Source organism: Neolamprologus brichardi, chromosome 2 (assembly GCF_056152115.1).
Source record: "Neolamprologus brichardi isolate AB-2024 chromosome 2, ASM5615211v1, whole genome shotgun sequence".
Taxonomy (NCBI): Eukaryota; Metazoa; Chordata; class Actinopteri; order Cichliformes; family Cichlidae; genus Neolamprologus; species Neolamprologus brichardi.
The window spans coordinates 18,252,803-18,275,426 of record NC_142105.1 but is presented as its reverse complement, the minus strand read 5'-3'; the positions used below and the strand labels follow the sequence as shown (position 1 = coordinate 18,275,426).

The following is a 22,624-nucleotide window of genomic DNA, read 5'->3' as shown; positions in this document are numbered from 1 at the left end:
CCACCCTCCCACTGAGAACATTTCTGATGAGGCCTCGGGGAACAGTAGATTGATCAGCTTAACGGTCAGATCGACTGTCAGCTCCTGTGTCAGGTCTTTGTTGGGCTTTTGGTTCTTCGTTAAGAATGTGACTATCAGACACTCTTCATCTGCTCTAGATCGTTTTTAAGGTCTGCCTCTTCTTTTATTCTCCTTCAGATGTCCTGGAGAAACACTAATCAAATACAGGAAAGTTGAGCTCTTTGAAAGCAAAATATAAAGAAATGGAATGACGCTCAAGAATTGTACTGTGCTATACATCTGTATGAAAATATGTCATTTTCACGGGTCATTAGCAGACCTTCTTACTGTTACTTACAGCAGTATGCACAGATATCACTAAACCATTTAACTATTAATATGAATGATGATGAAATGCTATAGGAAAGCATTTATATATGTGTGCATAATTTGATCAGAAGTGGATTTATAATATGTATTTATAATATATTATAATGCTTAGGCACGCTTACAAACCAGCCACACACTATAAAATGTTGGCTGCGTTTGAAACCCCGCTGTTCAGTCGTATGGACATAAGCACAGTCTGCATCTCTGAACAGCTGCTTGACAGCGTGGCAGCTCCAACTCTGCTGTAACGTTTGCTTCATGACAGGAGTCCAGTTTTTTGTTTTGTTTTTTACTCAACCAACTCAGTTAAACTGTAAGAGATGGGGGTGGGACTCAGTTCTTACAGTACATTCAAATCATTATATGTTCTGTGTGTAATCATTTCTCAGGTTAGATAGTTTGGGTTAATTGAAGGTGGCTGCATGGACTCTGATTGAAGGAAAGCGGTTGGTCTTGCCTTGCACGGAAGGCTGAATGTTCACCTCTTATATAATAGCAAATATCCACTGTCTTTGGGCAGCATAAGCGGGGGAGTTAGAAGTAATCTGTACTGTTCCATAAGATACTCTAATGCACTTATAGCATTATATGGTAGTCTTATGTACAGTACAGTCTTTGCAGCCGTACACTTCAGAAAGTTTTTTCCCCTTTCTACTGGAGAGTTGAGGAATTCTGGAAGGGAAACATTGGGAATTTGGAGAAAAGCCTTGAGCCTCTGCTTCTTTCTGATTTCCAGTCTATCCCTGCTCTTGAAGCCATTCCTTCAAATGTGAATAAGACGCGATTTCTGTTTTCTTACACAACATGCCCCCTTCTGTTGTGTGAGCCAACACTCCCCCGTGTGTTTGCATTACTTTAACCTGACAATCTGACACTGGGATTTCCTACAAGCAAGCATAGTGTGTGGGCTGCTTTGTTGAGCGGAGATGTGCAGGGTCATGTGTGGATGCGTGGGAAGAAAATATACAGTATCTGATTCTAAGTATATTCACTGATACACATGATGAAGTGAAAGATAAAGTGGTGGACAGTTAAATACGGACGAAACAGGTTCCAGCTACAAACATGTATTTCTTTTCTTTAATCTTGGGACCAGGCAGGCAATCCAGTGCAGAGAGGCCTGTGATGGATTTTGTGATATGTCCATGCCATCTAGTGGAGAACAAACTTGGTCCACAGAACTGAAGAGCCAGCTTGAAAACCATTTCCTGTAATATGCTTATAGTGTTTCAGACTAACAAGTAACTGTTCTCTTAAATTAGTTTGTTTTTCATCACATTTACTAAACTAGCAATACAAATATAGACATCCTCCCTATTTATTTATACAAAAGACTAAATAATAAGGGAGAAATAACAAGGAGGCCCTGAAGGCAACATTCACCATGACAACGGTACACAGAGCCAGCGAGGCGGCTAGCTGCGATATATACTGTTTACCTACAGCATTATAAGACGGTGAGTTAGCTTTATTATGAATACCAATAAAAATATGTCCTTAAATCTGTCTTTTGCAGCAGCTTGACCTTTTTTATTTATCACTAACTTCGTTTATTTATCTGTAGTTTGGCAGGGTTTGCTTGCGTTTGCTTGCTGCTGGTGTAATCACAGGAGGACGGTCACATTTCAACAGCAAAGACGAGCCCTTACTTAGGGGTAAAGTTATAAAAAAAAGTGTATTTTTTAAATTAATTAATTAATTATTTACACTGTTTCTGTCGGATTTGACTCACTTACTCACTGTCTTTATGACACATTGAACATACTTTACTTTTGAAAAGCGTCTTTAACACATTAGCAGAAACTCGTAAAAAAAAAAAAAAAGGTCAGAAACAGAAATATTTTCTAGCCAGCTTTGCAAAACATTATTAGTGTGCCAAGTACTATAATACTATAATTACTTCTCTGGCGTCAACAAGACACTTTTTGCCCAGAACCTGCGGTCAGAAGAAAAGCACATCAGCCCATTTGGCACCAACACATACCAACTGACACCTTCAACGTCACTTAAACATATATACAGAATACATAATACATGTTTAAGAATACTTATTTAACATATAAAAAATATAGAGAAAACAAGAATAACATCCTTCAAGTAATCATCTAATCATCTAAGCCCTAAGCATGTATGATCCTCACCCACACACAGGTGTTTGATTGGGCCTCTTCCTGTGACCTTTATATTTGTATTATTTCACAGAGCCTGATGACATTACAGAGATTACACCACGTTTCCAACCAAAATAGATCCAATTAGTATGAAAACACACACAATGGCTTTAATGATAGTAAATGTATTTTGAAAATAAAAGTCTCTGTTATAAGAGGCATTTTAAGATTTAGGAAAGAACGTAAAACAAATAAATAAGATTAAGGAATCTTGTAGGTGGAAATTGCCAGGACGCCCTCACCAGAGGACATCCGTCTGGCTTTTAGGGTGTGAAACGTTCAGAAATGTAACTTCCTGTTCTGCCTAGAATAACTTTGTTTTCTTTTCCCAGCCTGCAGCCACATTAAATGCTAATCTAGTTCAACCCCTGATGTCAGAAGTACCTCAGATATGTCATCGCCACAGCTTAGTAAGCTTCTTTTATAAAGTCATGCTTTACACATTACAGTGTGTGTACTGTCAGCGCATCATGATTGGTTCGTGCTGCATTTCAAATATGTTTTCATCAGAGAGAAGAGGAATTCGTAAAATAAAACTGAGTTGTAGAATAAAATGAAATAACAGAAAGTGTTGCAACTTTTGTTGTTTTTATCTTTTATTCCCAACGTGTGTAGGGACAAGGAGGAAGAGAGGGACTCAGCTGAGCCCGTTCAAAGTGCCAGATGGCAACAGCATTTTTCTGCTGCGTGTAAACGAAAGAGAGGACCGTAAAGAGGTTTGTGAGCGTGCTTTTGCACATTTATGTATGTCCAAATGACAGATTTTCTCTCAACGCATTATACTGGCATGGCAGCATTTTCTAAAAGTGAAAAATGGATCTTTGTTGTGTTAAAGTCATGCTGCTGTTCGCCCTTTGTGCTCAGGAGATGCGTAAATTCCTCGCTCTGCCAATTGATCAGAAGACAACCCACGCTGCAAGAGTGACGGCCAAGCTGAAGAATGAGCTGGTGGGAGAAGTGGAGGACGAGGTGGAGGAGGAGGAGAAGGGGGGAAATGAGAAGACGAAGAATCTAAAACCAATCAAGAGTAGGACAGTTCCCCCTAAGCAAACATCTGGTGGACGAATGAAACAAGGTAAGTGGAAGGGGAGTAGAAAATTCAAAATATATGTGATCAGATACGATCGATTTCACATGTTGTTTGTCCTCTGTCCCCAGAAAAAGTAACAAAAGACAACAAGCATGCCTTAATCTCCCTGGAACGACAGAAAGCTGTGTTGGAGGTAAATGATTTCAACAGTTGCTAATATGCTGTCATGTTTTTTGCATCAGCGCTCTGTCTAGTATTAATGGAGGATAACTATCATCCAAACTCAGCTAGTGAACTAAAACAGGTTGTTCTAGTTAAATAAAAACTTTTCCTCTGATGTAGCATTATAGATCCAGCTGAATGAGATAAAGTCAAGTTAATGCAGAAAAGGTTAATAAATCCTCTTTAAGTCTTCATTTTGGGTCAGGCCTACTGTTCTAAACTCACCTAGTGAATGTTCACATCATTTAAACTCAGCGCCACCAGCTTTTAATGTTTTCAGCCTGAGTTATGAAAATTATGACAATAGAATTGAACACAGGCTTTTTACCATCTTAGACAAGGTAAACTGTAGGGTTTGGTCTAACCAGAAGGGCTTCAGCTGCGCTTAATTATACATGTATGTATAAAATCCTATTGAGTATGTGTATATGCATAAAATGTATGTAATAAATATGTGTATCTTCTTCTGTGTATATGCTTTTGAATGTTCCCCAGGAGTTAGATCAAGCAGATGACTGCTGTTTAAATTAACGATCCACTTCTGTTCTCTTACTAAAGTCATCTCAGATAGACAGACAGATAGGGAAATTATTATTAATTACTATTACAATAATATGCATCATGTAAGATTATAGAAGTCTGGCTTCATCTTCTTCTCGTCCTCCTTTCCTCAGTTATCCGTGATGACAAAGAGGTCTGAGATTTTGAGAATGGACGAGGCCATAGCAAAAGAAGAGAAGTTGCTGAAACACCTGGAGCGGAGCATTGAGAGAGACAACATCAGATTTGAAGAGTTTCTTAGGGAGAATGAGAAGAAGTCTGTGGAGGCCAGAACAATGTAAGGATTAAACAGTGGCTGTCCTGTTAGCGTCTCTGTAAATTCAATTTAAAATCACATTTTCATAAAATAGTGTTTTAGGGATGCACCACTGTGTACTGTCGCCTGATTTTGATGGCGATCGACATAAATCATGCTGACTGATGTCGATGTTTATACCAGCAGTACTCATAGATTTTAAAATAAGTATTTTTTTTTATAATTGGAATGTTTGGTTGTTGTTTCTCAGCTCATAGAAGGAGAATAAAGAACAATCTGCAAGAGTATGCAAAAAAAATATGCAAAAAATCCTGAACACGCTTATTTCCGTACCTGTACAACATTTGCCTGATGATTAAAAGGTTCCTTTGCAAATAGTTGTGTTTGTCTCTGCTGCCAGGTATGAACAGGAGGCCAGGTCAACACAGGAGAAGAACAATGAAATCAGGAGGCTAACTGCTGAAATACTCACCATAAAAAGGTAGCATTCAGATCATCTTGAAAAAATCTAATGTGTGTGGGCATCACCCTTGTCTCAGTCCGTCAGCATGTTTATCCAGAAGGTGAACTCAGAGGCGCTAAAGGTGGTTTCCCTTGAAGATACAGTTTTTATGTTGTGTAGATTTTAATGTAGTCTTTCTTCTGCACAGTGAACTTGCCAGGTTTGAAGAAATCCTGGTAGACTACAAGAATTATAAGGACCTTCTATTCAAGCTGTCTCCTCCAGAGTGGCAGGAAGCCCAGAGGTCAAATGTTATTTCTTGTAAAGGCACCAAGGAGGACCAGAACAGGGAGCTTAAAGACACTGCTATTAGGAATGGCAAGTAATGCCCAGTAAATCACCATAAAATAGGCAACAGAGACCAGCATGGCGGTACTCTGCTTAATGTCCTGCAGTTGACTTAAATGATTCTTTGCACGTGCAGGTTTGGAGACTCCAGGCAGACAGCTGACATCCATCCAGGAGACCAGGCTGTCCCCAGCCCACAGTGACAGTCTGTAAGGGAGCACCCGCACTCTCGTTTCACTCATGGCTTTGTTTGATATTTCTGCACATCCACTGTTTGTGTCATAGTTTTGATGTAGTGCTGAATGTGGTAGTTAAGCACTTAGGAGCACCCTCAATTCACCCTCTGTCTGAAACAACCCACCCTTGTTGTAAGCCTTCACAACCTGTACAGGAAAAACGTGAAAATAAAAGACCAGCAGTGACTGGCAACAATAAATGAGCTACATGAGCACAGTTGCAACAATTCTGCCAGAAAGAGGTTTTGTATTTCAAACAACAACCGCAAAAAGAAAGAAAAACTATAAGATCACATTTAAAATCCTCTCCAGTGTTGCTGTAACTTCTCTCACAGGTGTAAAACTCTTACATTGCAGAGTCATAGATCCTAAATTGGACAGTGACAGCTCAGATTATGAGGTCAGTTTTTCCCGATCCTATCTTACGTTAACTAAAGGAGCAGCTTGAATATTTCTTCCCAGTACTGACAGTGGTGTGTCTTACCCACCTCTCTGTAGGATGAGCCAGAGCTGTATTTCACTGATCCCCAGCAGCTGCTGGATCTGATGACAGAGCTGACGGAGCAGAACCTGTCCCTGATTCAGAACTCTACGAGGGTGGAGGAGACTCTGGAGCAGCTCCAACAGTCCTTGAAAACAACCAAGAAGAATCAGTAAGCATGTCACATGGCTCGGTTACATTACGCAGTGGCTAAATCTCTTTTTGCTTGCAGCTTCAGAGCTCTTATAACACTCAGGGTTTTACTGTTTTCTGGTTATTCCAGCTCCCCTCTTTTCTCATTGCTGCTTTCTTTCTGTCAAGTGAAAAGGATGAAAAACAAATTACAATGCAGATAAATGAAATGAAGGAGAGAATCGAGAAGGAGAAGGCGAGAGGAGCCAGGCTTGAGAGGAAGGTCCTTCTCCACGTGTCCCTAAATACACAGGACCAGGTAACACAGAATACACCGCTGCACCAAGCTGCACTTGGTGACTTTTACAGGGCCTTGTAATCACTTCGCTTACCCACAGGATGTGTTACTGGATGCTCTGAGCGAGAAGGTGGCAGAGGTGCACCGCAGCTGCGTGGATGACAGGATGACCAAACTAAACACTTTGGAGAAGCTGACCAACATTGAGAAGCGGCTGTCTTTACTACTGCAGAGCCTTGAGAGCATCCCTGAAGAAAAACTGGAGTTAATGAAGAAGATCAAGGACAGCGAGAGGAGGACCAGGTACTGTGTGCCTCAGTGGCTCAATGCTCCACCCTCAGCCCACTTGGCTATTGAATTTTTCACCTGTAAAAAAACATCTTGAAATATTTTCAGTAACAGCTGCAGAACTGTGAGGCTCTATGGGTAAGAAACTCTATGGGTAAAGGCTCTTGATTAGAAACTAGCTTTTGTTTGTTTTTTTCTTCTTGAATGTATTATTTCCAGTCTTAGCAGAAATTACAGTGCAGTGTTATATAAACACCCTCCCACTCTCTCTACAACATGTTGCAGGGAGCGTGAAGACAAGCTGAGAGAGCAGAGAGAAAAACAGAAAGAAAGGATGAGGAGGTACTCGGAGAGATCGCTGGCTGACTCCAAGAAAATCGTGGGTCTTTTTCCATTGACACTATTCTCCAGTTTAGTTTTTCTGACTTACAACTTTTAAAGAAACTGATTCAGTTGCACCCTTTCGGGATTTTCTTTCAGAGTGGGAAAAAGCTCATGCCCAGATATATGCCTGTTACCCAGAGAGTCAAAGTCAGCAACATGGACAGCATCCCGGCTCAAGATGAGATTCACGAACACCTCTTTGGCCCTGAGAACACGGACTGATAAAAAAAAATACAAAGAAAATAACTGAAAGTGCTATCATGCCTCAGACGCACAAGCTGATGAGTGATCATGTATTATCACACAGATGCCACAATCATGACATGTCAGTAAGTCATATGAGCTGAGATACTACAAATTTAGCGTTGGAGTGCAGAATAAAGCCATCTAACTGTGGTAAACTTTTTGGTTTTGTTGCCTTTTATTCTTAAACTGGCTGATATTTTGCTAATCTTATGCAATTAAGATCATTCAGAAAGCTGAGCTTTGAATATTTCAAATATGTTTAAGCATTTCAGGCAAAAGCCTTACATTTTCTGCATTCACGCTGCATTTTCTCTAGAAAATGCTTTTTCTAGTTGTTTAAAGGTGCTTTATGTGAAGACCATGTGATATTAGAGTTTGAAGCTAATGTCACATGGACAATCCCGTATGAGCAGCACTTCAGTGGTGGGAAGGAAGAGCTCCCTTTTAACAGGAAGAGACCCCCAGCAAGGGCCTCCCATATTGCTGGGTGGGAACATAGAGACCACATACAATAAATGCTATTAAAAATATGGGAGAAAATAGTAGTTATTCACTCTAGCCAATAAACACAACGTTAACCTTTAAAAAAAAAACAATTTGTCAAGTGAATACCTACATTATATATATACATATATATATATATATATATAGAGAGAGAGATAGATAGATAGATAGATAGATAGATAGATAGATAGATAGATAGATAGATAGATAGATATAAAAACTACCACACTGGTAGGTTTTTCCAGGTGTGTGACATTTAATTGCTTCGCTCATGTATGAAAACACGTGTAAATTTCTCATGCTATTTTTTAATCTCCATTATACCACTGTATATTTCCAGATGAAAAAAACGTCTGTTCACGCATAGCAAACAAATTAATGAATCATGAATGAATCAAAAATATTCCCAAAAGCTATATATATGTTGATGATACTGGTACCCTCTGCAGTTTATATAAAGTAGGTTTGATTCAGACTGATTGATACATCTTGGAGGAGTGGGAGAACATAAAATACATACCCTATGATCATTATAGTAAGATATTATTTGCATTATTTTCTAGCACATTTATTTTCTCACTGAGTCATTTCTTTATTTCTTTATTTTTTTATTTGGATTTTATTTTGGCCCTTCACAAAACTTCACGTAGAGGACAGCAGGTGGTGATGTTTCACTTTCATCTGTGCTCTGTCACCAGCCGGAGAGGAAGAAAGGAGGATGAGGAAGTGGCTGGAGCGAGAAGAGTACGTTTGGAGATGTAGCTGCCAACGCTAATGCTCCAGCAGCTGTCAGGCGATAGGCAGCCGGATCATAGGAACATTTGACAATGCGATGGGTAACTGCTGGGCATACTGTGTGGGGCTCTTCAGGAGAGAAACCAACAGGATCCAGCGAGGAGGGGGGTGAGTCAACTGTGAGCTTTAGCTGCCTGAGCTAGCATGCAAGCATCACCCGAAGCGGCGTTATCTGCTTGCTGATAAGGTTGGCCGGTAGTTTGACACGGCAGTCTGCCTGTGAGCACTTGGGCAGCTGTGTAGGGATGCTGTTATTACAGACGGTGATGTTGTAAATCAGAGATACGGGCCAGCTAGTTTAGCCTCTAGCTGTACGGTACCTGCAGTCAGCCAGTGCCAGTGGGAATCAAGACCCCACCCCTAGTGTCAGGAGCCTGTAGTTTAGCTGTAGACTTGTAGTTTAGCTAAGGTCTGATAATGACAGCACAGCTGACAGAGCTTCTGGAGAGCTCACACACAATCATGTAAACTAATATATGGACAGTTTGGCTGCTTGGCTAGCTGCTGGGATTCATTGCCTGTTTTTTGCCTTAGCTTCAGGCTGTTGTGTCACCCAGTTGAATGTAAATAATTGATGCTTTTTAGTCTGACTTTACCTTGTGCTTTGTTAAGGTGAGAGAAGGCTTTCACTCTACCAGCAACAAGCCTTTTCACACTTTCATCCATAGAATTATACAATGGAGCTGACAGTAGCGCTAACACTTCGTACCACAGTAGTAGTTGTAACTTAGCCCAAAGTGGCATTACAACAAAGGTGTCCTCTTCAGTGAGGTATCTGAAAATCCCCCAATATGTAAATGCGGTCAACAAAATAATACAGTCATTAAAATAAAGGGAAAAAGCAGCTTTTTTTTCTCTCTTAGGTTTGACTGTTGTAAATCCTAAAGGTTAATCAAATCAATAATGTTAATTGGCGGTATTTGATGCAGGGCAGGTGAGGCTGTCAGGGCTCCTTGTACAGATGTCATTTAGCAGGCCGCTTTAGTGGAAGTTACATCTTTGTAATATAGCTTTCTCATGTACAGTTTGTTCCACATAAAGCATTCAACTAGCCTCAAGTCCTTATGTGGGTTGGGTCAGGAAGGCCATCCAGCTCTGCCAAATCAAACACGTGGAGCTGCTTGCTGTGGTGACTCAGCAGCACCCAAAAGTCACACAAAATAATGGATTCAGACTACATTTGAACACAAACTGTACAGCCAACACTCAACAACCTGTTTCCTATTTCACAGGCCTGACAGTGACGCATCAATAATTATGTGGGAAATTTCACAATACAAAGTTCATAGATTTTGTTTATGCTAATATCTGTTTACCTACATACACCTGAGACTTCTTCCATGAAACTGGTGGAACAGCCTGTAGAGCTTTGAGATTTGGCTATAGGTTCATGCTGCTTCTTTTTTTTTTTGTTGTTCATTTCCTTTATGAAGCCACTGTTCCTGGTTTATGATGCAATAACTCCGGCATTGTGGATTCAAACATCAAATTAATACCACACAAATGAGTCCCTAGCATTATTTTAAGACCTTCACAAGGCTTTGTATCAGACCAAGGAGGTTTCAAGTATTTAGTGAGTATTTAGTTTACAGTGGGCCTTTTATTTTGAAGATTTTAATTGTATTTTGAAAATTAAGCATCAGGAATAGACCTGGTGTATATTTTTAACAATAAGAAGAAGAGACAGGAAAGTGAAAAGTGCTGAAGCTAATTTATATTTGTCTCATTCATTGTACTCTAGATCAGGGATGTCAAAGTAATTTTACATCGTGGGCCAAACCAGTGAAACAGCCCTTTCTGTCAGTGTAAAGGTGTTTAACTACTAAATTAATCCCATTTAATATAAGAAGAAAGTTGCAGTTTTAGTAGTTCGTCTAGCATGTCTCTGTTTTTCTACATGATAACGAAATGCTGCTGTAGTAAATGACAGAAATGTTTAATTTTGAATAAATCTATAAAATTAAAGAAAATAAAGTTATTGTAGTAATTGCAACTAAAACAGAACAATTTGCAGTAATTCACAAAAATGTTTGTTTTTTTGAGTTTGTCAGAAATAAAAATTTAAAGTACATAGTGGAAAAAAAACTGGAACTTGGAAGTGAGCCGATTCTGGTCCGCAGGCCTTATGTTTGGTACCCCTGCTGTCTGAAATTAATTTTTTTCTCTTCATTTTTCCTGCAGGTCAAAATACTTCCGCAGCAGCACCACAGGGGAGCACTACACAATCGAGGTGTGTACATTATTTATTTATTTGAACCTTTCTTAAGAATGACTGTTTAAGCTAATGCAATGAGTCTAACTGTGCTTTTTATTTATTTATTTTTTCAGTTTGAGAATCTGGTAGAAAGTGATGAGGTAAGTTTATATTTTATGAGCTAAATAAGTCTGTGAAAAAATGCTGTTTTCTGATTAAAAACTGGATTATGCTCCTTGGATCAGACCGTCCATTATTGCCGTGCTCGGCTCATGATGGATAGAAAACGATGCGATGTGGCCATCCCTGCGATATGGGAGTCATCCATTTTTCCTCCCAGAGAGTAACTCGATTACTCTCCGCTCAGTCCCAGAGTAGCACTTCTTGAGTCAGTGCAGCAGGGTAGATGCATTTCTTAGTGGATTTCAGAGCTATTTGCTAAAAAGTATGTTGTGTATGTTGCATTGTAGGCTGAGAGCCCCCAGCCCTGCCCGAGGTAAGAGATCCTGCTCAGATGTAAAGAAAAAGCTAATAATCTCTGGCATGAAAAAAGAAAACAAAAACAGTAATATGTGTTCTTGTTTTTCCACCAGGCCCATCAGTGATGATGAGATCAAGAACCTTAAAGAGCACCGCTACGCTGCCATCTCAGACAAACAGATCCTTATAGACCAAAAGCTGCGAGCCGAGGTGAGGCCACCTGTCCACGTCCAGATTAAACAGCCCTCATTGTTTCATTTTGTGTTTAACTTATGTTGGCTTACCTTTAATTTGCTGCATTGTTTTTTCTGTTTTTGTAATTTTCTGTTCTGTTTTTTTATTTATTTATTTTTTCCTTGTTTGTTTCATTTCATTATTTCTGCTCAGTTAGAGGCACAAGAGGAGAAGTTGAGGCTAGAAGAGGAGGCTAGAAATGCCGCCCAGCGTGAGGCCGCCAGGCTGGCACGTGAACGAAAATTGAAGGAGGTGAGGCGGTACTGAGCGCTGCCTTCTTTACCTTACTGCTCGGCTAAAGCTCCTCCACCTCCTCTAAGCTGCTGGCCCCTCTGTGCAGAGACCTCCCAGGATTTCAATTTTCTGTTTTGTTTTGGGGTTTTTTTATGTATTTTTAAAGGGGACTATGATGCTCATTTCCAGCTCCATTTTTCTTCTTGACCAGAAATACAATAAGTTTATATAAGTCACAATATTTGTCTTTTACTGGGCCTTAGTGAAATAAGCCCTTCTGGCTCTCTTTCCCCTAAATTCAATACTTCTTATTGTGAACTGGTGGGTGGGGTTTGTGTCCTTGATATAACCACAGTAGGAATGCAGATAGCATCGTAATCTATGAAGAGAGTCTGGAGAGGTGGAGGTATGAAGCGAGACAGAATACATGTTTATGAATGAGAGGGAGGCAGATACAAAGCTGAAAATGCAAGAAGCAGAGGAAGTGAAGGTGGATGAGTTCTAATACCTGGGGTCAACCATTCAAAGCACATGAGAGGTGAAGAAGGGTGGAGCAGGTAGAGATGAGTGTCAGGTGATTTGTGACAGACGTATAGCAGCAAGAGTGAAAGGGAATCTTTACAAGGTGGTGAGACCTGCTGTGAGATGTGGCTGAGATGGTTTGGAAATGTGCAGAGGAGGGACAGTGGATGTTTTGGACAAAAGATGTTGAAGATGGAGTAGCCAGGCAGGAGGAAAAGAAGAAGTAGCCAATCTTAATTTCAGCTCACAGTGATTATTTTTGCACTAGTCCACCTTTCTCTGTTCAGCCTTCATCACTGTTGTCTGCTCATGGAAGTATACTGTTTGTCTTTGCTTGAGATTGTTGATTTCCCGTGGATCAATGAAATCCTTGAAGAATCTGACATTAAAACCAAGGAAACCTAGGTCTTATGTTTCCCTAACTTTGCTGCAGATCGGCTGTTAAATTTGGAGAAGGCTTGTTCAAGACTCATACGAAAAAAAAAAAAAAGCCTGTAAGTTTAGTTGCCACTTGTTGTTATCCTTTTGCGTGGATTTACAGGGCGTGAAACACTAGGGGGCACTAAGGTCACAGCATAATGTGGCCATTTCTCCTTTTCAAGTCAAGTCAAGTGGCTTTATAATCATGTCAACTGAGTGCAGTGGTACAGTGAAGTGAGACAACGTTCCTCCAAGACCGTGGCGCTACATATGACATATAACAGACAATCAACACAGGACTACATAAAGAGCCCAAGAAAAGTGTGCAAAATGGCAAAAAACAAAGACACTGCAACACCAGACAGAACAGAGCGATACAGACTGTGCAATAGAAAAGTGCAACAATGACAATGGGTTGTGCAAAAAGTAGCTTGAGGTGTGTGTGTGTGTGTGTGTGTGTGTGCGTGTGTGTGTGTGTGTGTGTGTGTGTGGATAAGTGCTTGAGGTAGTGATGTGTGTGTGTCAGTCCAGTTACTGAGTGTTGAAGAGTCTGACGGCTCCGGGGGAGAAATTAGCACAACCAGATACATTAGAGTAGAAAAAGTTGAAAAATTGCCAAAAATATATATATTTATTGCATAGTAGATCTCAACTACATATAATGTAGCAGCAAGAAGACTAAACCTAAAATTACTAACTGCAGTAAATAAATGAGCTTTCTCTGGTTGCTGGGTGGGTGGGGGTCATTTAATAATGGTGGGACCGTGGGGGCTTGCTGTCAGCTGTTGTCAGGCAGAAACCCTGTACAGGAAATGTACATGTGTGAATCAGGTTGTTTTCTCTGACACACTTCAGGTTGCTGGAAGCAGATGTACTTCTGTACTTTTACTTCAGTGTTTTGTACCTGTAAATAAAGGTTCATTTTATTTTCATGTGCAGCAATGAAAAGCTTTTAATTCTTGAGGTAGTGACGTGCTGAATAGTATGGCAACTAGTAGTTATTCCATGTATAACAAAGTCCAAGCATATCTTTTCAGCATTGTTTGCTCTTATTTGTCATTAGTTGAGGCTGGGTTTTGAAATGGTGCAGGAACCTTGTTGGCAAAGCAAGCAAAACAAACTAGGAGGAGTTTATTTGCATTACAGCAGAAAGGCAAAGGTGCCAGTGGATATAAATCTGGATATGGGCTTTATTTCTAAGGTCAAGCAGGGAAATAGGAAAAAAGATCCATAAAAGGGCTGATATTTACAGTGATTACAGTCCCTGCAGGCACATTTTTACAAAGAGAAACTAGACTGTTGGCATGTAGCAATAATCAAGCAGGAATTTTCATCACTATGGTGGTTTCATATGTACTCTTCTGCTCATGTGATCTAAAGCAGTGGTCCCCAACCCCCGGGCCACGGACCAGTACCGGTCCGGGAGTCGTTTGGTACCGGGCCTTAAGAGGCTTGGGTGGGAAATTTATGGTTTTTATCGCTAACTCGGTTTCCTGGGGTCTTTTCCCGTGTGGTATGAATAAATCTTCTTTTTTTTTGGTACCGTTACTGTTTTTATTTTGTTGTATTTATCCGCAACACCTTAAAGGCCGGTCCATAAAAATATTGCCTTACATAAACCGGTCCGTGGTGCAAAAAGGAATGGGGACCAATGATCTAAACAAAAAAAAAGGACAACTACCAGGACTGCCATTTGTCTGTGGTCACATTCCACTGCTCCTTTGGTGTTGCTTATTTTTGTTTTTCTTCTTCATCTGTTCAAAAATGTCTGATCACATTTTTCCTTGATAATGCCAAAATTGTTAAAGGCTTTCAAATGAATCCAGTGTGTATCTCAATCCTGTGAAATTTCTAATGAGATTATCTTTTTACTCGATCTGTGGTGTCTTTGTCAGCAGCTGTCTGCCCAGAGGACACGGGGGAAAGCAGATGGCTCCGGCGGTGAAACCCAGCAAAGAAAGTGAGTCAGTTAAGTTCATTAGACAACGGCGTAGTTGTTGAGCTGAGGACAAACTCGGGTCATGGGACTCTGCAGGAGGATTTAAGTAACGATGTGTTTGTTGAAGAAAGACTGGAAAACCAGAATTTGCAGCCTCTGGCTAATCGACTGTTTAGTCACTAACATTTATGGCTGAATTTGCCTGGAAAAGTCTTATACCATGTCTTTTTTGTTTTTTTGTGGAGGTTCAAAACACACATCTGTGTAATGAAGTGCACATTAAATTTGCTGCTGCAGCCAGGCAGTGTGTAGACTGCAAAGCAGATTTTAGTGCTCCAAGCTGTCCAGTCCGTCTTCATTTGTTTTCACTGCACATGAAAGCAGCAGAAATAATGAAAGTACGCTGGACTGGAGGGATTCCTGTGCTTTACTGCTGCTAAACACGTCTTATTCTCTTTGGTTTCAGACAAACCTCTGGGGAAGATTTTGATGCCTACCTCCAAAATGTTAAAGCCCAGTCTGAAGCTTTCAGGAGCAACAGTGAGTGAACCATTTATATGAAATTTAAGGCTTTTGCCAACCTCTTCCCAGGTGCTTTTTAAAAAAAAAAAAAAAAAAAAAAAAACAGAGCAGAGAAACATAGTGTATCTAAACATACTAGTTTTCTTTAGAAAGCATTAGTTATTTCTGTTTGCACACAATGTACGAAATATTTCAGAAAAACAAAAGTGACCGGGGTTGTGACCTTGTTATTCTGCCTTATTTGTGACTTTAATGCTCAAATCTTGTAAAATTAAGTTAAAACTGAGCGCTAGCTTCGATTTATACACAGTATAAAAACCCGATGGAGGGTTCAAGCTGTTACTTGAGAAAGCATCATACAAAAAAAAGCCTACAAAACAAATCAGCTTAGAGAGAATTGGCAGAAGAAGAAAGAAAGAAAACAGAAGAACGATATACAAAGTTCACAGTGTTTCCAAGTGTCAAGAACTGGTGTGGGGAGTATCATCAAGAAATGTAAAAAGACAAACACACAACACAGAACACGCCTGGCAGTGGTGGGAAGCAAAAGACTCTAGAAAGAAAAATGGTGAGAGAACAACTGCCAATACACCCGTGAATGACTTAGTCAAGTTTGAAATTGTAGTCTGAAGGAGACAATCACTATAGACCTGCACAGGAATGAGCTGCGAGGTTAGAGACCAGGAAAAACTTCTGCAGAAGAAACGCCTTCAAGCCAGACTGAGGTGTGCTAAGAACGACCTGGAGACAAATAATCCACACTAGAAGAGCGTCCTTTGGTCAGAGGAGATAAAACTACAGACCTTTAGCTGCAGACACTTTGCTGATATTTAGAGAAAAAAGTGAGAGTTCTACAACTCAGAGGACACTGTCCCCACAGGGGAACACGGTGGTGGGAGGATTATGAAGAAAGGAGGATACGTGAAGATTTTAAAAGAAAACTTCGAGTAGTCAGAAACAAACCTGGGTCTGGGTCGTCTCTTTATCTTCAAACACAACAACGACCCAAAACGTGTGTCGCTCCTGGTGAAGAACTACCTCCAGTGAGCCAGTCAGTAAGTGAACGTTACTGACTGGGCTGCACAAAAGCATTGCCTTAAAAATCTGTCAGTTGAACTGAACACCAGGGTCCACGCTAGAAGACCATCAAATCTGGAGGATCTTGAGAGATTTGCCAAAGAAGAATGAGCTGCGGTTGCTCTGAGGACCTCTGCAACTTGTTGAAAACTACAAAAACCGACTGCCGGCTGTATTGGCATCGAGAAGATAATCATTTTGTTGTACATTGCGAGTATATATTCATGAGAGGTCAGGTTTACATGCTTTCTGTTTGTTCCCAGGACTCCCGTCTGACACAAATGTGGTGACTCCAAACACAGAGTGCAGCTGGGATTTCACCACCAAGACCCGCTCCACCAACGATGACGGTACCTCACTAGATCTGGAGTGGGAGGATGAGGAAGGTAAGAACATTCTGACTGAAGTTGAAAAGTTTGATTAGGATAGTGATGATGTGATGAGCCCTCTTTTTCATAGAATTCCAAGAGTATTTTAATTTATTTGAAAACATATTTTGCTCTTTTGTTTTCATTTCTCTGCTGCTACATCTGTCATTTATATCCAGTCTTTTCCTGTGTACGTTTCAAGGCAACACACTTATGTAATATATACGGTTTGTGACTTCCACCGTGGACCTTCTGCTGTTTGACATCAGTTACTGCTCTTCTGTCAGAATCAAACCTCATGTCTCTGCATTGTAGGAATGAATCGCGCGCTTCCAGTGTGGGAGAGGTCTCGAACAGAGGAGGACATCTTGCGCGCAGCCCTGAGGCCAGGCGGCAAGCAAATGAACAGCGGGCCGACCTCAGCCTCCGAGGACTCCACCGCACTGGAGTGGGAGAATGATTTTGTGAGCACCCACCCAGAGGACACTGCAGAATTCGAAGGGTTTGTCAATCCTGTCCTAGACACTCCCTCTGAGGACTCCTCGGACTGCGGCCTCAGGTCAGACAACCAAGACAGATAGTGTCCAACACCAAAGGAGACATTGGCGGCCCGCCTCCTCACGTCAAGGCTCACCAGCTTTTTTGCCTCATGAAGTGGAAATGTCGTTCCTTACATGCTCTTCGTACTGTCATGAAACTGTGATGCTGCAGGAACATGTATGTACCTCTGCACTACAGAACAGTGTGGTGACGTTTATCAGACTCATTTTTTCAGTGCCTTCATTTGCTAAACGACCATTTAATGAATTGTAACTGATCATTTGTATCCACGACCGTCTTACACATTGTACAACAAGTGCTTTTTATCTAACGCACCCAGGTGATCGTATACAAACCAATTTATCACCAACCAACCGGGCGTGAAATGTTATTATATTAGCAGATTGACCCTCGAGTATACTGACTGGTGTAACTAGACACATTTCAGTGCTTGTGAGTGAAGTAATTGTGCAGGAAAATCTACACATTGGAGTGAAAAATGACCAATGTGTAGATTTTTCACAGTTTGTGGGTAAAGTAGTCATTCTGGATCACTTAGGTACTTTTAAAATCCCAGCGGGCTAATTTGTTCTTTGCATTTGACCTATGCTGACTATTTAGCAGCAGCGAACAGTCAAACAGTACCTGGGGACCAAGTGCAGTGCTGAGGCCAACACCTCACTCAGCACCTCAGTGGGGAAAAGGCTGGTTTACTCTTGGATCTCTTTACATGTAGAGAGAAAAAGTCCACAGAAGCACAAAAGCAGTTTAAATTAGGGGAAAAAGAAAATCCGTCTGTTCTTTACTTTGATGCATGATCGGGAGGTGAATTCCACTGGAAGGTTGCTGAAGGAAAAATTAAACCCTCTCTCAGTGAATCAGTGGAGCAAGCTATACGAGACAGCACAGGTGAACACTGCATGTCAGCCATGAGCGCTCACAAAAAAAAGGCACGCACAATATGAAGTCAGTGCATGCACTCTGACAAAAAGCTGAGCTCATGGCGGTGACCCTCAGCTGAAGTCATAAGCCTCCTTTCTTGTAATTGCGAGCCTCCATATGAAACTGTGTCATGATGCTGATCAAATACAGAAAAAAACTTCTCAAACTGTAACAACATTCAGGCTTTTTCAAGTATCGTGTGAATATTTGCTCTGAAGCACAGTGAAATCATTACAGAGTATAACAGGAGGCATCCTTCACCTAAACCTACTGGAGGAGACAAATCAGTTCCGAGTGTTTAACTAACTTTTTAGTGATATCTGAGAGGAAATCGTTGAAAGCAATATTTTGAAATTGAACTAAAAAGATCAAACCTAAAAACGTGACTGTGGTGTTAGCGTCGGTGATCCAGTGCTGCTTTGATTAAGGAAGGGGCTTTTAATTCTTCTTCGTTACTTTTTCTTCTTATCTTAACCTGTCACATGTTGTTGAACTGGAGTCGGGACACTAGCTTTTCACATTAATCAATTTTAATTAGTTTAAATCTGCCTACTGCGTGCACCTGCAATGTGTTGATTTTTGTCGATTCAGATCTTAGAAGATTTTACCAAAATGAACCCGATCCACTGACTTGCACTGCTGTCAAAGTGTGTACACGAGACACTGGTTAATTTTTCTTCCTAATATTTGAGTGTGGTATAATATATTGTTTCCTTTTGTTTCCCCAGTGTTATGTTTTGCTGTGAGTATAGCATATTTGACTCATCACTGTAAATTTCTCTTTAAAAAGAACAAAACTTCTTTGTCACTCTGAGTATAAAGGGACAAAATAAAATCATGGAGGGGAAAGAAAGTCCCGAGCTTCAGGTACATTAACTACAGACCAACTGAGTGTGTAATCTGTAATTTTTAAAGTAATCTTGACTCTGGCAGAATGTTTAAATGTTTCTGGCAAAAAAAAAAAATCAAAAGTACAAACCAAAGTAGTAAGTGAGAGGCTACACGGAAATAGTTTGCAAAATTTAAAGGGGACCTTTTATGCTCTAAATTTTTACTTTTGCACTCCCCCTTTAAGGCCGCTGTCTCATTAAGCACACTATCTTCTGATTGGCTGACTCTCGTAAATGGAAGATTTGAACAGTGTGTCGGCCAGACCTGTTTAAATGACCTAACCATATTAGGGCGATCCACTTCTGACATTATACATAATTAAGAGAACAGGGTGTATCAAAAGAGTCATCTGATTTCCAAAAGCTATATTTTTAAAAGTAAAGGACATGAAGAAAATTAAATCTTTAAAGTGCATGGCTGAATGTAAAATTTATCACACAATGCTCACAACTGCTCAATGCATCCCTACACCTGACACACACTTTATATCCATAAGAAAGTCAAACTTGCCCCCTACTTTTGTGGGTATGTCTGCAGCCACTGCTGTTGTTATGCTACCAACCAGGAACCAAGTGAAACTCACGAATGCCCTCTTTCTAAATGGTACATGTTTAGATTGTTTCCTGTGAACATCGAATGAAAGCACTTTAAAATGGGATTATTCTTTTTGATACATCCTGTACAATAGCATTGTGCATTTGTAACATTTAGAGCACTGAAGTTTTTGGTTCATAGTGATTACCTGCACAGATGGCCTCGTTATTTGCAACACATGCATATAAAAGCATAAAAGATCCCCTTTAACATAGACCGTACATGGAGGCTGAATGGATGTACCATAAGACCTGGTTTGGGGCTTTGTCTCTCTTTAATGCTGCACTGTTTAGCCACCACTGTCAGTGGCTTGATTGATACCTAAACTCACCCACAAAACAGCAAATCATTTTATAAAAGTTGGTATCCATTTAAGGACGAACAACGAATAAACCTACTCATTTTATGGTGACTGTATTTGTATCTCTTTATTGCACAACTGAGTTTTACTTTCTTTAAAAAAAAATAAAGTAGATTTAAAAAGAGCAATTTGAAGTAGCTGGCTGAAACATAACCTAGCATTTTTACTATGTGCATGGAGAAATTGATGATAGTGATGGCTTCACAGTATTTATTTATTTTTTTTCCTTGAATGGTTGCTCCCAGCAATCCGCAGGCGGCATTCTTTCTAGCTCCCTAATATTGCAGCAACCGACTCTTCAGATCTCAATCGTCTTGCTAGTGACTAAATTCAAGACGGGTTGATTTCTCCAACCAATCAAAAATCGCCTTGGTGTCTTGAGGCCGACCACCAAGTTTACTGCTGTGTGTTTTCAAACACTGCTGTGATTCAGCTTCCCGTCAGTTCATGAATATGTTACTCACTTGCTGTTCTGAACACGATGTGCCTGACGTTGGCTTGGTGTTTAAAACAAAAAACAAAAAACCTTTGAACAGGAAGTGATGCATTGTGCAGTTTTATTTTTGAAGAAGGTGGAAGAGGATTTGTGTAGCTGACTGTGACGGGCAGAATAGGCAGACAGTCAAAGAGAACAGTGTGACACATAAGGGTTCAGCTCAAAACTATGTCAACACTACATGCTTGTTCAGTTCAAAAGACTGGCTCATCACCCACAGATATTGAACAAATGCATACTACCTGAACAGTGTATACTTAACCTGTTTGATCACCTGTCAATCAAACTGCTTGCACTGGCAGCTGACCTGTGAGTGAACCACACGGATGATGGCTTAGCAAAAACTACAAAAGTTTTTATAACCACAAAAGGAGTGGAAAGCCAGTTAACTGAACAGTGAGACTTCCTATTGATAAGAAAAATACAACCTGTATATCTGTAATCTCCTGTCTGTCCATGAGGCTGATCTATTGTGCTCCATTTATTTATTTATTTTTATCTATTGATTGGAGACTACTAGAATGACTTTGCATGATTCCCAGTTTCAAAAAAAATCATCATTATTTCAGTTGGTGTAGCCCATCAGTTTAGCTGCTATCACAAGCCTGCTTTCTTATGATTGGCTGCCCCTCACAAAAAGGTTTAAACAGCACTCGCACCAACTGCAAAGCAAAGTTTAGGTTTAATTGCTCCTGTGAAGTCTGCTTTGTTGGAAACCTGAAAATATTTTCCCCTGACAGCCACCAGGACAAGAAGGGAGTACAACTGGTAACTGTCTAGTTACAGTGACATTTTGGCTGTTGGTGGCATCAGAAGAGAATCTGCGGCCCATAGGAAAATCCCAGCTGATGGTTTTTCGTAACACAGGCTAGAGAGAATTTTTCACCAGAGCTAAATGTGTTTTAACTTGTGCTATCCTAGAGTTACCTGTATGGCCAACAGCTGTGCAAATTTATTTCAGTTTGCCTCATTGTATAGATTTTTTCATATAGTCACGCCAAGCTAAAACTTTGCTTGGCGTGACCGCACCATTGGGAACATCTCTCTATTACATCACAAAGGGCTGAAAAACTGTCTGAAGCCTTTGCCTTGAAGGGAATACTTCAATTTAATCTGACCTAATTGTTTCAAGCTTTGACCATGTCTAATAGACCATCATAGTCAAACATGGTCAAGAGAACCTTCTGAAGTTCAAATGGAACATCAGAACAGGGAAGAAAAAAGTGTTTGAACATGCCATCATTGTTGGTGCCACATGGGCTGCTCTGAGTATTTCAGAAACTGCTGGGAAAATCCAGTGAGCAGCAGTTCTCTGGGTGAAAATGTCTTGTTGACATCAGAGGAGAATGGCCAGCAACTCAAATTACCACCAAGGTATACAAAAGAGCATCTCTGAACACACAACATTTCCAGCTTTGAAGCAGATGGGCTACAGCAGCAGAAGACCACAACTGGTGCTACTCCTGTCACCTAGGAACAAGGAACTGAGATTATAATTCACACAGTCTCGCTAAATTGGACAATAGATGTTGCCTGGTCTGATGAGTCACAATTTCTGCTGTAATATTTGGATGGCAAGTTCAGATGCCAACTACATGAAACTACACAAAATCACGGATCCATCCTGCCTCGTATCAATGCTTCAGACTGGTGGGTCTAATGGTGTGGAGGATACTTTCTTGACACACTTTTTGTCGTGAGGTGGTACAACGTACCCGAGTATAGTTCCTGACCATATTCATTCCTTTATGACCACAGTGTACCCATCTTCTGATGGCTCCTTCCAGTAGGACAGTGCATCATGTCACAAAACTCAAATCTGGTTTCAGATGACAATGTGACACTGTGCTCAAATGGCCTCCACAGTCACCAGAACACTTTCCAGTAGAGCACCTTTGGGATGTAACAGAACGGGAGCTTCTAGTCATAAACGTGCAGGCAGTCAATCACCACTAACTTTGATGTCAATATGCCAGTATGGACCAAAATCTCTGAAAAGTGTATATTTATAAGAAAATGGAATAAA

The 22,624-nt window shown here is 40.5% G+C and overlaps 2 protein-coding genes across 4 annotated transcripts; both read left to right on the top strand.

The window, feature by feature from the left end:
• The first annotated feature begins 1,786 nt into the window (after positions 1–1,786).
• cfap100 (cilia and flagella associated protein 100) lies at positions 1,787–7,461 on the top strand. 2 transcript variants are annotated; one of them, XM_006781860.2, is made up of 16 exons: positions 1,787–1,847; positions 1,955–2,045; positions 2,894–2,971; positions 3,177–3,277; positions 3,426–3,636; positions 3,720–3,784; positions 4,488–4,651; positions 5,031–5,111; positions 5,281–5,450; positions 5,557–5,629; positions 6,014–6,056; positions 6,155–6,309; positions 6,459–6,588; positions 6,668–6,870; positions 7,141–7,234; positions 7,336–7,461. In XM_006781860.2, exons 3-16 carry the CDS (start codon positions 2,953–2,955, stop codon positions 7,459–7,461), a joined length of 1,635 nt encoding a protein of 544 aa, XP_006781923.1. In that variant the 5' UTR covers positions 1,787–1,847; positions 1,955–2,045; positions 2,894–2,952. The 2 variants fall into 2 exon arrangements, with proteins under 2 accessions (XP_006781923.1, XP_006781924.1); XM_006781861.2 differs by lacking the exon at positions 1,955–2,045 and having other exon boundaries at positions 1,789–1,847.
• A 1,232-nt stretch (positions 7,462–8,693) lies between these two features.
• On the top strand, positions 8,694–20,153 carry ap1ar (adaptor related protein complex 1 associated regulatory protein). 2 transcript variants are annotated; one of them, XM_006781862.3, is made up of 10 exons: positions 8,694–8,892; positions 10,966–11,014; positions 11,113–11,139; positions 11,449–11,474; positions 11,572–11,668; positions 11,846–11,944; positions 14,767–14,828; positions 15,274–15,347; positions 16,670–16,792; positions 17,090–20,153. In XM_006781862.3, exons 1-10 carry the CDS (start codon positions 8,822–8,824, stop codon positions 17,353–17,355), a joined length of 894 nt encoding a protein of 297 aa, XP_006781925.1. In that variant the 5' UTR covers positions 8,694–8,821; the 3' UTR covers positions 17,356–20,153. The 2 variants fall into 2 exon arrangements, with proteins under 2 accessions (XP_006781925.1, XP_006781926.1); XM_006781863.3 differs by lacking the exon at positions 11,846–11,944 and having other exon boundaries at positions 8,757–8,892.
• The last annotated feature ends 2,471 nt before the right edge of the window (positions 20,154–22,624 follow it).